General features: G+C 38.8%; 1 protein-coding gene across 2 annotated transcripts in view; it reads right to left on the minus strand.

Moving 5' to 3' along the window:
• LOC115213465 (testis-expressed protein 264) overlaps positions 1–17983 on the minus strand; it is a 79057-nt gene that overhangs the window by 16211 nt on the left and 44863 nt on the right. For both annotated transcript variants that reach the window (XM_036503946.1, XM_029782448.2), the window contains exon 2: positions 7574–7795. In XM_036503946.1, coding sequence (XP_036359839.1) covers positions 7574–7795 — 222 coding nt within the window. The remainder of the gene's footprint in view (positions 1–7573; positions 7796–17983) is intronic.

Below are 17983 nucleotides of genomic sequence, written 5' to 3' on the forward strand. Positions count from 1 at the left end.
AGGAACCAGAAGAAGCTTACAACATGCCTGCTGCTAGTTTACAACCAAATGAATTTCCTTATTTTTAGAACAACCTCTGTGTATCTGTGTCATGAAAAAAAAAAAATGACAAATATTTCAATCCAATTCTTTTAAGGAATTTTCCCTCCAGTTATAAAGTAAAATTTTACAGTTTTAACCCTTCTGAATAGCAAGCCACTAAAGACATGGTTCTATTATTCATCTTTCTTCCTATTTTAACTACTAAGCATTTAAACTGAAGAAAATATTCTACATGTTTTATGCTCAAACCAACCAGATCCTGCCACTCACACCTATCCTACAATGTTACTGCTTTCAATTTTCTCGTACCTTTGAGATTTCAATGATGCTTATTTTTAGGGTATGAATAAATAAGCATTCCATTTGACAGAGTAATCCAAACACCAAAATGTTAAAGTGATCGAAATTAAAGCCTTTCATTGCAATTTCATAATCACAAACACCAGCTTATCCGTTTAGCATTTAATCTGGCCACATCCAGCCTAAATATTCTATCTGTTTTGAGTTCAAACTGACCTAATCAAACCTTTTACACCTATCCTACAATGCTGTTCATAAAATATACAATCACATTACGCTTGAGAAGACCTGTTGAGTCAAGTGAAGTCATTGTCGTGGCCGATGCCAGTGCCACATAAAAAGCACCATTTGAATGTGGCTGATGCCAGTTATAGTGGCATGTAAAAAGTGCCATATGAGTGTGGTCAATGCCAGTGCTGCCCGACTGGTACCCGTGCCGGTGGCACGTAAGAAAACACCATTCGAGTGTGGGTGATGCCAGTGCTGGTGACATGTAAAAAGCACCCTCTACACTCATGGAGTGGCTGGCATTAGGAAGGGCCTCCAGCTGTAGCTATCTTGCCAGAACAGATTGGAGCCTGGTGCAACTCTCCCAGCTTACCAGTTTTCAGTCAAACCGTCCAACCCATGCCAGCATGGAAAGTGGATATTAAACGATGATGAGGATAAGGATGATGACATCATTGAAATGAAATAATGTATGATTAATTGAAAACGTGAAAAAATAAGCATTATTATTTTGACAGAGTAATGTGAATGTCAAAAGGGTCAATGCAGACAAAATTATTTCAGTAAATTCATTCCTTTCATAATTAAAAATAAAATACTGGGGTAGCCATGTATCTCCTTTATTGCAAGATACCGGTTTCTGCTCCATCATACTTTTGCCTCTTTATACTTGGCATAAAGCCACCTCAATACTACTGTCCACCTGGAGTATTGGGTCTTGTCTTGTGAGTTACTTGTGACCTCATTGGTGTGGGAGCCATGAAAAATGCACCCAGTACCCTCTGTAAATTGGTTGGCATCTAACAATAGATACAATGCCAAAGCAGATACTAGAGCTTTGATGCAGTCCTTTGTATTGTCAGGTCCAATACAAGCATGAAAGACAGACATTAAATGACAAGGAAGAGGAAAAACAATGTATTTCAACAAAAGGGTTAAAATCCACTGAAATAATATTGAATATGCCATCAGTCTTTTCATATTTACATTATTTACATTTGACGGATATTTGTCCTCATCTTGTTTGTTGTTAACATGTTTTGGCTGATATACCCTCCAGCCTTCATCAGGTGTCTTGGAGAAATTTTAAACCTGGGTTCTCATTCCTAAGGTATTTTTTGATATTATTAATTATTATTATTATTCAGGTCACTGCCTGGAATTGAACTCGGAATCTTGGGATTAGTAGCCCATGCTCTTAACCATTTCACCATACGCCCATCTTATCATGTTAGTCATCATTATCATTTAATGTCCACTTTTCCGTGCTTGCATGGGTCAGACAGAATTTGTTGAAGCAGATTTTCTATGGCTGGATGCCCTTCCTGTCACTAACCCTCACCTGTTTCCAAATAAAGCAATATTTTTCATGCGCAATTCCTCACCACCACTCCCCCACACTTAATTAGTTCATATTTAAGTTAATAGATCTCATGTAACTACCAAATCAACTTTTGCTATTATTTTGCGCGAAATGCTTAGTGGTATTTCGTCTGCTGTTATGCTCTGAGTTCAAATTCCACCAAGGTCGACTTTGCCCTTCATCCTTTTGGGGTCAATTAAATAAGTACCAGTTATGCACTGGGGTCAATGTAATTGACTTAATCCCTTTGTCTGTCCTTGTTTGTTCCCTCTACATTATCCCCTTGTGAGTAATAAAGAAATAATTATTTTAATCACATTTACCAGAGGCACAAGGGGGTGGGGAGAGGAGAAGGATGCTCAATAAAGTAAGTTCTACTGGATGCTTCACCAAAATTTATGGAGAAACTATTATCCTTGTTACTGATGATGATGACAACGATACTATAATTGGAGTCAATGGTTCCATCTTACTGGGATTAAATGAAATGTCCAGCAGACAAAACTATACAAGGTGGCTTTGTGTCTAATCCAACGAAACCTCTCACCACAGCACCCTTCTCCTCCTTTTCCCCCTGTCTGCCTTGTTGTTATAATGATTATCTGTTTCATCATGTCTTCCTGTCTATATTGAGATTGGTAAGACAGCAGTAGAGGAAGAGCCTGCAGTCTCAGACATTACATTCTTCAAGAGGTGTTTTACTGCCAAAATTTATTATCAAGTGGAACAGACATGGCTACTTTTGTTTATTTATTTTTGTCAGCCAACAAAACAACTCGAGCGCCAAATAGAGTCAAGTGTCTTGTCCAAGGCCACAACACAATGCCAACATCAAGGTTTGAATATAAAAATCAGTGAAAACACAATCTCTCTGTTTCACTGGTTTTTAATTAATTTATATATTTATCCCATCTTTTTTTTATCTTTTACTTGTTTTAGTCATTAGACTATGGCCATGCTGGGGCACCAAACAAATTGATCCCAGTACATATTATTTTTAAAGCCTCATACTTATTCTGTCAGTTTGTTTTGCTGAACCACTAAGTTACAGGGATGTAAACACACCAACACCAGGTGTCAAACAGTGGTGAGAGACATACACACACACCCACCCACCAGGCTTCTTTCAATTTCGGACTACTAAATCCACCCAGAAGGCTTTGGTCAGCCTGGGGCTATAGTAGAAGATGCTTGCCCAAGGTGCCATGCAGTGGGACTGAACCCAGAACCATGTGGTAGGAAAGTAAGCTTCTTATCACACAGCCATGCCAGCATCTTAATATTCTGGCAATAAGAGTTGGATAAGTTTACAATTTCAGATATTTGTAATTATTAATGTAAAAAACTAATTTCTAACATTGGCACAAAGCCACGTATTTATAGAGAATGGTGAGAGTTAATTGGATAGATTCCAGTATATTACTGGTATTTATTTTTATCAACAAAGGAAAGATAAAAAACATTCCACTCCATCACATCAGGATTTTCAAAGTCATCTTTTATGTTATCATCAGCTTTATTCCCAAGAGGCATTCTTGGTATTGGTTCAAAGAGTTTGCCATACTATCCCCCATCACCTTCTGGTGTTACCTTCTCTACCTGTCTGGACTCATTCTTCTAAGGTCTTCTTTGCCCTACCTCTGCTTGACACATTGCTGATTCTATATAAGCATGTAGGTCTCCAGACTATGACAGAGACAGCTGGAAGGTGCATCTGTGCGTGTATTTATTCACACCCCCACCCACCCACTCATAGGTAGCTATGTATCTTCTCTCCAGCCAGACCTCCCCCCTCCGTTCTTGTCTCTCTATCATACTTCTCAACATCAGGGCACAAAGCCACCTCCCTCAGCTGAGGAGTCTTGTCTTGCGAGTTCACTTGGTGACCTCGTAGGTTTTGGTGCCACAACAAAAGCACTCAATTCACTCTGTAAAGTGGTTGGTATCAGGAAGGGCACCTAGCCATAGAAACCATGCTAAAACAGACACCTAGAGTTCAAGACAGTCCTCTCATTCATTGGATCTTGTTGAAACATCCAACCCTTGCTCGCATGAAAGACATGATGATGATGATGATGAAACATATATTTTCAAAGAAGGCTTGAGGAAAATAAGGGGCCTACAGATTCAAAAGAAATCAAGTGACAGAAAGCTCAAAGGATTGATTATGATAAACCAGAGGAGAACAAAACGATGGCAGCAAGCAACAGAGAGGAGCAGTTTGAGGAAAGAAGCTGTTTCAATAGAAAAGACTTATGACTAACAGGAAGCTCAATGGATAAATGATATGCCTGGGAAGATAAGCAGGCAACATGTTTAAAAGCCTTGACAGAAGACAGTGGACCGGAAAGTTCGTCAGAGCAAAGACAACAAAAATATATTTCAGTGAGGAGCCAAAGAGTACAATCTAGGTGACCTATCTATCTATCTCATTGTTTAACATCCGCCTTCCCTGCTAGCATGGGTGGGATATATATATATATATATATATATTTTAGTAATATTTAGCAGAAGCAAGAGAGTGATTCAAAGACCAAGAGTTTCATATAACTAGTTACTGATTGTAGATATGTAACTAGTTTTGTAAGTAGTTTGGTAAGTGTAAATTCTTGAAACTGTTGGCTTCTCCTAAATATTAGTAATATATATATATACCATCACGATTGTTTAATGTCTGTTTTCCATGCTGGTATGGGTTGGACGGTTTGACAGGAGCTGGCCAGACTCCAATTGTCTGTTTTGGCCTGGTTTCTACAGCTAAATGCCCTTCCTAATGCCAATCATTTTACAGAGTGTACTGAGTGCATTTTATGTGCCACCGGCATGGGTGTGTTTACATAGCACCAGCACAAGTGCATTTTATGTGGTACTGGCACTTCAAGACAAAAAAGACCTCTCAGCTGGGAGGGTTGGGTATGGCAGTAAAGGACATATAAAACCATAAATACTTTTCGAATGCAAAATAACATGCAAGAGCTAGTTCTTAGCTCTGGCTGCTGGATAGTTTTAAGCAAATGAAAGATGTTTTATCCTTGGGTATGACATAAACCTGTTCTATCACTGGTATCCAAACAGCTAAATGAACTGAGATCACATAGAATTAAGATTACTATCCAATTATACAATAAAATGCCTGCTAAGGAATTGGTCAGCTGTAACCTGCATAAGGAATGCAATGTAAAAAGGGAAATAGCTTCTAAGCACTGATGGACATTTAATAGATGCTGATCTGTTCTGATTAACATTCCCAGAGGATCTGATAGCTTACCTGTACCTCAGCCCCTTTAATCATCAACAAAATGCAATTAAAACCATCAAACTCACAAATGCTAGGCCTCACAATCTTTGATATCTCATTCTTGGCAACTGTACATAATAAATATGATATATATATAAATAAAAAATACAAAATGTGACAAGAACTCAAAACATTCAAATAGATGATACAAAAAACATGGACGGGTCATTCGAAGCCTCTTCACTCAAGAACCAGATCATCCTCACAATTTCAGCTGATTAATCTTGAGATTGCTCCAATCTGGCCAGCCCCAAGGAAAAACTAAGCTACAAGCATTAGATTTCTTGGAAAAAGGGTATATATATATATATGTACGTATATATATATATATATATATATATATATATATATATATATATATATATATATATATATTTGGTGCCACGTAAAAAGCATCCATGCTGGGAGCATGTAAAAAGCACCTGTGCTGGTTGCCATAATAAAAGCAACCATCACGCTCTGCAAAGTGGTTGGCATTAGAAAGGGTATTTCAACCATAGAAACCTTGCCAAAACAGACAATTGGAGCCAGCTCCTGTCAAACCATCCAAACCCTGACAACATGGAAAATGTATGTTAAATGGTGATGATGATGAGATATAATTTAACACAAATAACTTTGCTAAAACTGCAATCTTTAAGCTAGGCTTTCTCTTCAGAGTCAGAAAAATTTTTTGAAACCCGAAATATGATAGCATAGAATCACACACACATGGTAGCTATGTATTTCCTCTACAAGACACTAGTTCCTATCCCTTTGTAATAGTTTAGCATCTCATCATCTAGCACAAAGCCACCTCCCTCAATAACTCTCCCCCTTTTACCTGAAGGATGTTTGTCTTGCAGATTACTTGGTGACCCCACTGGTGCTGGTGTCAATAGAAAGCACCCAGTGCACTCTGTAAAGTGGCTGGAAGGGCACCCAGCCATAGAAACTATGTCAAAGCAGAGTGGAGCTCAATGCAGTCCTCTGGCTCATCAGATCCTTTTCAGGTTTTGATTCTCTCAACAAAAGCATGAATATCACACACTCTCATTCCACTTCTTTCTTAAGCAAGAAATCAAATAATTCTTTTAAATGTGATTGGATCTGGAGGTTCCGTCTGTTTGAGCAACAGAATTACAGATAGACATGGCTGTGTGGTTAAGAAGATCACTTTCAAAGCATGTGCTTTGGGTTCAGTCCCATGGTATGGCACCTTGAACAAGTGTTTTTTACTACAACCCAAGGCTGACCAAAGCCTTGTGAATTGATTTGGAAGAAGGAAACGGAAAAAAGCCAATCATTCCTATGCATGTATGTGGGTGAGTGTTTGTGTCTGTCTTAACACTGTCTGCTAATTGTTGCTAACTAACATCATCATCATACAAGTGATATCATTTGTTTGCAATCTTCCATAAAGACATGTCTGGCCACTGTGTTGTCCATGGTTACAAGAAAAAAAAAACTGGTGGAAAATATTACCTTGCATCAGAAAATCCTGTCTCGACAAATTCTGTCTGATCCATGCAAACATGGAAAAGTATATGTTGAAATGGTGACGGGTGTAAGATGTTGACAATTCTACAGAAATCTGTAGTTTTAATGTAATTATCAGGTGGGCACAGTATGACAGTGTGTGTGTGTGTGTGTGTGTGCAAGACTGGGGAAAGTGAGGGGGGGATTACAAGTACAGACCAACTGATGGACTGGACTTGCAATCTGGTGAATGTTTTATTTGTTTTTCCCTAAATCAGATGCAACAAATTCTTGACCAAGCATGAGGCCAGCTGTAGGTAAACACCATTTAAAAGGCTCAAAAGGGCTGAAATGCATCTGGCATTCTTGGTGGCTGCTACTGATTTTCATCTCCCTCATATTAATTTGCATTTTTTAACATTGCACATCCATAAGAGATGTTATCTCAGAACAAGTACAAGCAGTAACTGACCTATTTACAGTATATATACATTAAGTATGATACACAGATGGTTATTTTAATTAAATACTGTTTCAATTGCATGAACCAGATTTTTAATCAGCTAGGCAGGTATTCACAATGTCAGCAGATGTTTATTACTTTAAGAGAAACAACAAATTCTTGTCTGAACATGTGGCTGACTGCAAGTATCATACATGGATGGCTACTGTACTTGTTTGCCCACCTAATTTTATTGACAAAGTCTAAGTTGACCAGGGGATACAGCTGACACTTGCTTGGACGGCATGCAGCAAAATTGAGCCAAGAACCCCTCTGACTGGAAAGTGAACTTCTTAAATTACATGACCAATGCTCTCAATCTGTTAAAAGACAGACTGGAGGGGAAAAAGGGAAAAAAAACAACAAGAAAAGAGAAACCTACCTTTAGATAGCTTCCTAACTGTGGGTAGACTCTGATGAGTGCAATGAATATTGATAGGGTACATTTGAAAGGAAACATTGTTTTCACAGCATGACTCACTTCTGGGAACCGAGCTATAGTATAGCCTTTCTCTTTTAAAGTGGTTTTCAGCTGCTCATTGGGTAAGGCACCATTTTCTGCTAGAATGGCTCCGATGATGTAGCGAGTTTTATTTGTGGATACCTGGAAAATATCAAAAAAGAATCAATATAAATAGCAGTTGATAAGGTGATTTGATGTGAGTTATAAACAAAACAGAGCCAAATGCATTGAGATGGAAGAGAGAAATAGAGAAAGTAAAACTTGTTTGACGGCTCAGCTCATAACTCTTGACTTCAAATCGGATGGAGGCTAATGATGTGTTTTGAAGCAGTAAGGAAGGAGAAGATGAGAAAACAAGTATTGATAAAATAACTAGCGATAATATAAATGAGTTAATTCAACAAGAGTACACACAACAAGAGTACATATATGTTCCTTTACAACAATAGAGTATATCTCCCTTCAAGTATGTCCAGTCAAACTGATGGGACATTAGAGTCTGCTGAAAAATCTGAGATGAGTTCTTAGAAAAATTATAATTTTTTCAAATTGATAACCTCATTATTTATAGATGAGCATTTGGCAGCTATTTCTAGGAGGTTAAGTGACTGAGTCAAGACTCCTTTGTTGGCTTGTGGTACTGCTGGTTGGCTGGTGCAGCTGATTGTTGTTGTTGTTTTGCCTCAAGTTAGACCTGATGGAGTAAATCTATCATTTATCTTGTTTCAGTCATTGGACTGGGGCCATGCTGGGGCACAGCCTTCAAACAGATCACAGTACTTATTTCTTTTTAAAACCTGATACTTAGTCCATCAGTGTCTTTTACCAAACTGTTAAGTCAAAGGGATGTAAACAAACCAACACTGGTTGTCAAGCAGCAGTGGGGAACAAAGACATATACACACACAGATGCTCTCTCTCTCTCTCTCTCTCTCTCTGAGGAAGTGCCACATCCTAACTGTATAAGGAACCTATAGAAGAGGTAAACCCAGGAAGACATGGGATGAAGAGGTGAAGCATGACCTTTGAACACTGGGCAATGGCAGGAGACCAGGACCTCTGGAGATATACTGTGATTGAGAAGACCCGGCAATTAAAGTGAGATCGTAGCCACACACGTCCAGCCATGTTAAGAATACTCCTGATGCGTCGGGCGATATGATATGCTTGAGAAGACCCGTTAAGTCAAGTAAATCCAATATCGTAGCTGGAGCCAGTGCCCCCTGACTGGCTCCCGTGCCGATGGCACATAAAAAGCACCATCCAAAAGTGTTCATTGCCAGTGGTACATAAAAAGCACCAACTGATCGTGACCGATGTGAGTACCCCCTGACTGGCTCCTGTGCAAGTGGCACATAAAAAGTATCATCCAAATGTGATTGTTGCCAGGTCTGCTGTACTGGCTCCTGTGCCAGCAGCATATAAAAAGCATCCACTACACTCTCGGAGTGGTTAGCATTAGGAAGGGCATCCAGCTGTAGAAACTCTGCCAGACCAGATGGAGCCTAGTGCAGCCGCTGGCTCTCCAGACCTCAGTCAAACTGTCCAACACATGCCAGCATGGAAAATAGACATTAATCAATAATTATGATATATATATATAATATATATATATATATATATATATATATATATATATATAGCAAGCTTTCACACAGTTTCTATCTACCAAATCCATGCACAAGGCTTTGGTCTGCCTGGGGCTATAATAGAAGACATTTACCTAAGGTGCTGTGCAGTAGGACTGAACCTGAAACCACGTGCTTGCCAAGCAAGCTTCTTAACCACACATCCCTCTTAACTAGAAGTGTTCAAATCACTAATATCCATCATTTTAGGAATACTATTCTTTTCTAAGATGGTGGGCTGTGATTTGAGAGCAAAATAACAGCTATTTAGTAGGTCACATGATTGTATACAGGTCTCTTGTTGATCAGGATGTTGTTGTTGTTGTTGTTGATGCAGTTTCAGGTTGATCGTATAACTAATTAAATTGTTCTAGTCTGGCCTTGGGAAATTAGGTGAATTAAAAAAAAAATATTCAATAGCCATTAAGTACTGAGGGATCATGGTAAATCGATGGTTGTTATTGTGCTCAACAAAAGGACCAGTGAGTATAGAGAGAGGTGACAGGTTCAAAGGGATACTGTCAGACCACTTGGCATAAGGAAATCATAACAAAGAAATCTTGAATCTTGATATTATATATAAGAAATTATATAGTAATAAGTACGATCCAGGGATCCAAGTGTAGGAAGTTAGTAGGCTTTGAGCATGTGTGCAGTTAGTATAGATGACAAAAGGTGGTTTGTAGCCTGTGCTTTATCAGTTCCATTCCTTTCATACTAAGATATTAAATAGATACATCATAACTGTTATTTATTTGACATATAAGTCCAGTTAAAGAAAGAGCTAAAAGAGCTACACAGAATAAAACACAGGAACAGTAAATGATGATGTAAGGTCCACATGTACAGCACTATACATCTTCCAGGTATCAATACATTATACCTGAAAATCAGAGGCATTCTCTACAGTAAAGAGGAAAGAATGGAGAGACACATCAGGAAGCATGGAAGTTTGGAAGGAATGCAGTGTCCTAACAGTTCATAACCAACACAGGTAGTTTATTCTAAGCTTTGATAATTCTGAGAGTGATAAAAATGTTTCTGAAAGTCCTAGATGTGGTGCTGTTTTTTGATTTTATTAATGTGTCTCTATGTTTGGTAAAGATAAAGAATTGGAAAAGGTGGCCAAAACTGTTGTTGGGAAGATGGTGGATAATTTTGTGGACTTTTACCAAGTCATTTGCTAAATATTGAAACTTCAGTGTATCGGTGCCCAAAGAAGCAAGACATTTCATCATCATCATCATTGTTTAGCATCCGCTTTCCATGCTGGCATGGGTTGGATGGTGCAACTGGGGTCTGGGAAGCCAGAAGGCTGCACCAGGCCCAGTCTGATCTGGCAATGTTTCTACAGCTGGATGCTCTTCCTAACGCCAACCACTCCATGAGTGTAGTGGGTGCTTTTTACATACCACCGGCACAGGTGCCAGACGAGGCTGGCAAATGGCCATGAGCGGATGTTGCTTTTTACGTGCCACCAACACGGAGGCCAGGCAAGGCTGGCAACGGTCACGACCGGATGGTGCTTTTTACGTCATGGAAAGTGTTTGTCTGGTTGCATGTCTCTGGACAGCTTCCAGTAGATTGATATTCGGGACAAGATGAAAGTTCCAGATTGGAGATGCAAAAGGTGTGGACATATGATAGCCATATATAGCTTAGTAGCTGGACTTAATCAGGGACAACCCAAACTTAAACAATGCTATAAACATCCATGATACGCATAAACACACACACAGTACGAATATACCTTACAAACACCCAACATAACAAAATAATAAAGATTGCTTATTACTCAGAAATGAACTGCTAGTACCCAGGGTACACCTGAAATATACTGATCCAATTCCGAACCAACTGAACATTCTGCCTCTGCTCATATCTATATTTCCTCCTCTGTGCTGGTCCACATAAAACCACTCAGTCCACTCTGTGCAGGGGTTGGTGTTAGAAAGGGCATCCAGCCATAAAGACCCTGCCAAAACAGACAGTGAAGCTTGGTGTAGTCTTCTGCTTAGCTGGCCCTTATCAAACCATCCAACTTATGCTAACATGGAAAACCGACATTAAATGATGATGATGTAAGGTCTACATGTACAGCACTATACATTTTGCAGGTATCAATACCTGAAGAATCAGAGGCATTCCCTACATGAAAGCAAGGCAAGCAACAGATATCTAGGAAATATAAATTTCATTCATTTTATGTCTGTCTTCCAACCTTTTGTTACCATAAATTCTGTTGAAAAATTTTGCTACTGTTTCAACTATTTTGAAAATACTGACGAAATTAGAAAAATTACTGTCGTAATTAATTAAGCTGGTGTTTGGAACAAAAATAAAAATAAATAAATTTCATGGAAGAATTTAATTTAGATCACTTTAAAAGAGGAAATTTGTGTCACAGAACAACGGACATCTCTGGGAAGTTAATATAAGGGTTAACCCTTTCGTTACCAGATTTCTTTTGAAGCACACTGACCTGGTTTCAATTATTTTGAAAATAACAATGGAATAACTGTCATCATTAAGCTGGTGTTAGTTATCATGAAATTTTAACAAAAAATTCAAATTGGATTACTTTAAACAAAATTTATAGCAGAACTAGGGGCAGTGTGAATAAGCCAGTATGAATAGGGTTAAATAAAAAAAACAAATTTAAAGTGGGGGGTATTTTAGCAGAATGAATAAATTAGTGACATTTAGTTGAGAGAAATTCATGTTGTGTGAGTGTTGTGAAGGACATTAAAAGATAACTCTTTTCACCCCAGAGAGGGAGACTAGGTCATGACTCACCTTATCAACAGCTTATCTCTATTCTAATGATATTCTTTTGCTCACAAGGCAAACTTTAGAAGAGGAAAGGTAAAGCTGATTGACTCAGCTTTAGTCAGTTGCTAGTGACATGGTGTACAAAGTAGTGTGGTGGATGCAGTCAAAAGGTTTGAGGGCAGAGATTTCTGTCTCAGATCAAACCCCCATCAACTTCTTGAAGAGTAATGGAGAGAGGTGCTACTCTCTATTATATTTTAATAATAAATGAGTCAGAATAGGGGAATTCGTGTGACTAAATTAGTTTACTCAAACTTTGCAGCTCCAGAATGGCCTGCAAGAGCTGGAGAACTGAGAGATGGTATATATACTTGATGTATTGACAATCTGGAGTTGTTACATGGGTGTATAGGATACTTAGAATCCCTTTCTATGATTCCTCCCACTCTGCTCATTTTTGGACCCCTTTTATTATTCTGTTGTTATTGTTATTTATTATTGTGATTATTATTATAACTGACCTTCCTCCTTCTATCATCATCATTTAACGTCCATTTTCTATGCTGGCATGGGTTGGACGGTTTGACTGAGATCTGGAGAGCCAGCGACTGCACCAGGCTCCAATCTGATCTGGCAATGTTTCTACAGCTGGATGCTCTTCGTAACCCCAATCATTCCGAGAATCTAGTGGGTGCTTTTTACATGCCACTGGCACAGGAGCCAGTCAGGTGGGCCTGGCACTGATCATGTTTGGATGGTGCTTTTTACATCCCACCGGCACAAGAGCCACTCAGCAGGTACTGGCATCGGCCATGCTCATCGCCACTATGTACTGTCCCCAATGTCTTGAACCTTGTGGTCAATAAAAGAAACAAGAATGATTGTATCTAAAAAAAGATGCTTCTCTTTCATTCATCTTTGGTAAATGTAGCCTCAACCAAGAACTTAGGTAATCAGACAGTGTCCAATGAACAATCAGTGTTCTGATCCTCAACCATAACACTCTCCCATTGGTGGCTAAAATCATTGCTCATCATCTCCTCTTGGCTTTCATCTTAGCTCCTCTCTCTTGCTCCATAACCAGCAAAAGGCTCTTCCTGCTGTCTTACCCATTTTGCTCACAACTGCTATCTTTTCTCTCTCTTCCTCTTATTCTGATGGCCATAAGCATTCTCATAAAGACTGTGTGGGGAATCCTTGAAAGCCAATGTTGACAGGAAATTGCTATACCGCCCGTCTCTTTTCCCTGCAAAAGGTTCTGGCACTTGGTGCTGTCCCATCTAAAGACTTGACTGCATCCTTCTTCTACAGGACTGTAAGCTTGAACACACATTTTTGAGAGAGAAGTTGATTAGCTTGTTCCTAGTCCTAGAAGTTTCTTTATTTCATCAACATGATGAGGATGATGATGTCAAAGGCACAAAGTCAATATTGTTGGAGTTGAGTTATGTTTTTCATCCTTGTATTTATATATGATGATGATCATCATCATTGTTTTGTAACGTTTGCTTTCCATGCTAGCATGGGTTGGATGGTTTGACTGAGGGCTGGCAAGCCAGAAGGCTGCACCAGGCTCCAATCTGATCTGGCAAAGTTTCTACAGCTGGATGCCCTTCCTAATGCCAACTACACCGAGAGTGTAGTGGGTGCTTTTAGCATGCCACCAGCATGAGAGCCAGTCAGGTGGCACTGGCAGTGATCATGCTCGAGTGGTGCTTATTACATGCCACGACAACAACTTCACTTGCGTCAACAGCCTCACTTGGCTTGCTGGTCTTCTCAAGCACAGCATATCTCTAAAGGTCTCGGTCACTTGTCATTGCCTTTTGGGTGAGGCCCAACGTTCGAAGGTCATGCTTCACCACCTCATCCCAGGTCTTCCTCTTCCACAGGTTTGTTCTACTGATAGGGTGTGGCACTTTTTCACATAGCTGTCCTCAACCATACACAACACATGACCATACTAGTGCAGTCATCTCTCTTGCACATGAAATATGTGTAGATATATATATATATTAGTGTATGCCTGTGTATATGCATAGTAGTGTGTGTATGTGTATACATATACAGGATGATTCAAAAGTCGCCATACATAGGAACAAGTTCTCTTTTTATAAGAAACAGTTTATAAGAAGTTTCTTTTTTATTTAACAGGCTCTATATGGTTACCATTGTTTTGAATACACATTGCAATACGTTTACCCCACTCATTGTGAATTTGTAATAGCACATCTGGTGATACGTGTGCAAATGCATTGGTGATGCGTTCCTTCAAATGATTTATGTCTTTTATCTTTCTGCGATACACCATGACTTTCAAATGCTTCCAAAGATAGAAATCAAGAGGGGTCAGATCAGGGGATCTAATAAACTGTTTCTTATAAAAGAATAAATTTGTCCTATGTATGGAGACTTTTGAATCACCCTGTATATATATATATATATATATATATATATATATATATATATATATATATATATACACACACACACACACACACACACACATACATACATCATAATTGCCATCATTTTGATGTCCACTTTTCCATGCTTGCACGGGTCAGATAGAATTCCTGAAGCAGATTTTCAAAAGCAGACAGTGGAGCATGATGCAATGCTTTGGCTCATTGGGTCCTGTTGAAAATATCCAACCCATGCCAGCATGGAAAGCAGATGTTAAATGAGGATGATAAAGATGTTGATCATCATTATATAAAGTCTGCTTTCCATGTTGGCATGGGTTGGATGATCTGACAGCAGCTGACAGGCCAAGAGTCACACCAAGTTCAGTTATCTGTTTCTACAGCTGGATGCCCTTGCTAATGCCAAACACTTTACAGAGTGTACTGGGTGCTTTTTATGTGACACCAGAATCAACAGGGTCACCAAGTACCTTGCATGACAAACCTCACTCAACTGGGAAGTGGGAGAAGTGGTATTAAGTGGGTGTGTCTTTTTGCCAGTAGAAGGATTTAAGGGGACAGATATATGTAGAGTAGACACATGGATACCCCAGTTGGAAAACAAAGGAGAGTGAGCAGGAGGATAAGATAAAGGCAGGGATGTGTTGGGGATGGAGGGAAAGGGCATTGGGTGTGGTGAGAATAGGTGAGGAATGCAGCTGATATGTAAGGGTATTGAGGGTGACAGCAGGCAAGTGAGGAGTTAATGAGGGAGAGTAGCAGAGGGAGAGGAGAGAAGGTGCAGAAAGGAGGTGATTGGTGGAGACAGTAGGCAGAGGCGGGAGTGAATGTAACTGAGATCGATACAGATGCGTGTGCGCATGAATGTAAGGATATCATGTAGTAATGTATTTTGTGTGTTATGATCTCTATGTCCTCTGCACCACACCTAAATTTCTGTGTTTCACATTCCTGTTTCGTTTGCAACCACATCACTGTTATCATGACCCAGTTAGAAACTGCAATAACCTATAAAACTCAGCTAGAATATACAGTGTCTATATAATACGCTTTGTGTTTGTGTGTTTCTAATAAATTTATGTTAAAACCATAACGAACAGAATTATCATCTGTAATTAATGACAAATTTAGGAATAATTTAGTTAAAAATGAATTTTTAAAAGATGACTCACCCTAGAAAGCTTAGAAAAGCATTCAGAACATTAAAAAAAATCTAATCCAACAGAAACAAAACAAAACTAAGTAAATGAAATCAAAAACAAACAGTGAAAATCATTTTTTTCTATTAATTGTTTTTTATGGTTCTTTATACGAAAATAACCAGCTGGTTGTTATAGTGGAAAATTTTCTTTTGAAATTCCTATGAATCCTTCATTGAACTATAAATACAGCAAGTTGTTATAGGGAAGATTACAGAAACTAGCACCACCAGAAAATTCAGTTTATTTTTTAAATTTTGCTGTCTCTTTTATACGGTTCTTTACAGGGAAGCGAAAAACTGGTTGCTAAAGCAAATATTATAACAAGACTAACTTACAAATTAGTTGATGTCTGCCTATAACTTGTTCAGAACATTACAAGGAGGTTAACTTGAACACATCATCACCATCATCATCATCATCATTTCATGTATTTGTTTCATGTTGGCATTGGCCAGATGTTTCAACAAGTTCAACGTAAGCACAGGCAAGGTCATAAAAAATTTTGCTTCCAAACCACATGGTTCTGGTTTCAGTCCCACTGCACGACACCTTGGGCAAGTGTCTTCTACTATAGCCTCAGGCCGACCAAATCCTTGGGAGTGGATCTGGTATGATCTTCGAACATTGGGCCTCACAGAAGCATTGATTAGTGACTGAGACCTTTGGCGATATGCTGTGCTCGAGAAGACTTGTCAAGGCAAGTGAAATTGTAGTCATGGCTGATGCTGGTGTCACGTAACTGGCACTTGTGCTGGTGACACATAAAGAGCACCTTTTGAGCGTTGGGCTTCACAGACGCAAAGTGGTCGAGTTCCTTTCGAGCATTGGTCAAAACGTCCAACCCATGCCAGCATGGACAACAGACATTAAATGATGATGATGATGTGTCTTTGTGTCTGTGTTTGTCCCTTACCACAGCTTGACAACCACTGTAGGTGTGTTTATATCCCTGTAAATTAGCAGTTCAGCAAAAGAGATAAGTACTGGGGTGATTTGTTCAACTAAAATCTATTCAAGGCAGTGCTCCAGTATGGCCACAGTCTAATGACTGAAACAAATAAAAGATGAAAGAAGTTCCTGTTGCACCCCAAGGTCTGCTCGATGTCCTTCCAAATGCCAGCAACTTTTACAACAATGCACTGGGTCCTTTCTTTTTGGAACACCAGTGCTAGGGAGGTTCACCTGCCAGACTAAGATACTCTGACCGAGGGGGACTACAACAGAGAGAGAGAGAGAGAGAGATGATATTGTAGCAGCAGCTAAATAGTTGAATGATTTCCCTTAAAAGAAAGATCATAGAGTAACCTCCCTTTCCTAAGTTTCTCGAAGCATCTGTGTTATGAGATGTGATACTTAATTATTCAAGAAACTTAGCGTTTCTCTTGGAAGTTTCTAGAATAATTAAGAATCACATCTCACGACAGATACTTTGAGAATCTTAGGTAGCTACAATATAATAAATTACAACATATAATATATTTAGATACAACTGCAGCATGGAAGGTGTTTATAAACCATTTAAAAACATGAACAAATCGCGGTCTCAAAGCGACGAAAATATTTTGACAAATTAAATTTAAATGTTGAAGTGTATCTAACAGTTTTTGTGTGTTTTTAAATGGCTTATAAACACCTTCCATGCTGCAATTGTTTTTGTTTCAGCATATGATCTCAGATCAGGTCACTTCCTATGCAAGTACATCTCCGTAATATATTTAGATAATATATAATAAAAAAAAAATATATTCATAAACAGAGCAAGATGTGTGACAAATGAAAAACACATAATTGTGTGAATCTAAACATACTTTGGACCAGAATTGTCGGACTAGAAACTGCAAGTCACACCTGGCATATGGACTTTATTTAATATCTCAAATTTATTAACCAGACATGCACAAAGAGTTGAATGAAATACAAGTGTGTGAAACCATATTTAATATGTTTGTGTAGACTCAGGGGTGGGAAGACCTTTTGTTGTCTGAGAGGGAAATTCTCCTCAAAGACCATGATCATTTTAACATCTGCTTTTCCATTCTTGCATGGGTTGGACAGAGTTTCTTTAGCAAGATTTTCTACAACTGGATACTCTGCCTGTCACCAACTGTCACCTGTTCCCAACTAAGTTAATATTTTCTCCAAACCAGAAAATGCATTTGCAGAATATTGAAAACGAATGATACTGCTTGTATAACAGTGACACTCATTTACGACTACCACAAGAGACACAAACACATGCACATTCATTCACACACACACACACACATATATGGTGAGCTCCTTCCAGTTTCTGTCTACCAA

Source organism: Octopus sinensis, linkage group LG6 (genome assembly GCF_006345805.1).
Source record: "Octopus sinensis linkage group LG6, ASM634580v1, whole genome shotgun sequence".
NCBI lineage: Eukaryota > Metazoa > Mollusca > Cephalopoda > Octopoda > Octopodidae > Octopus > Octopus sinensis.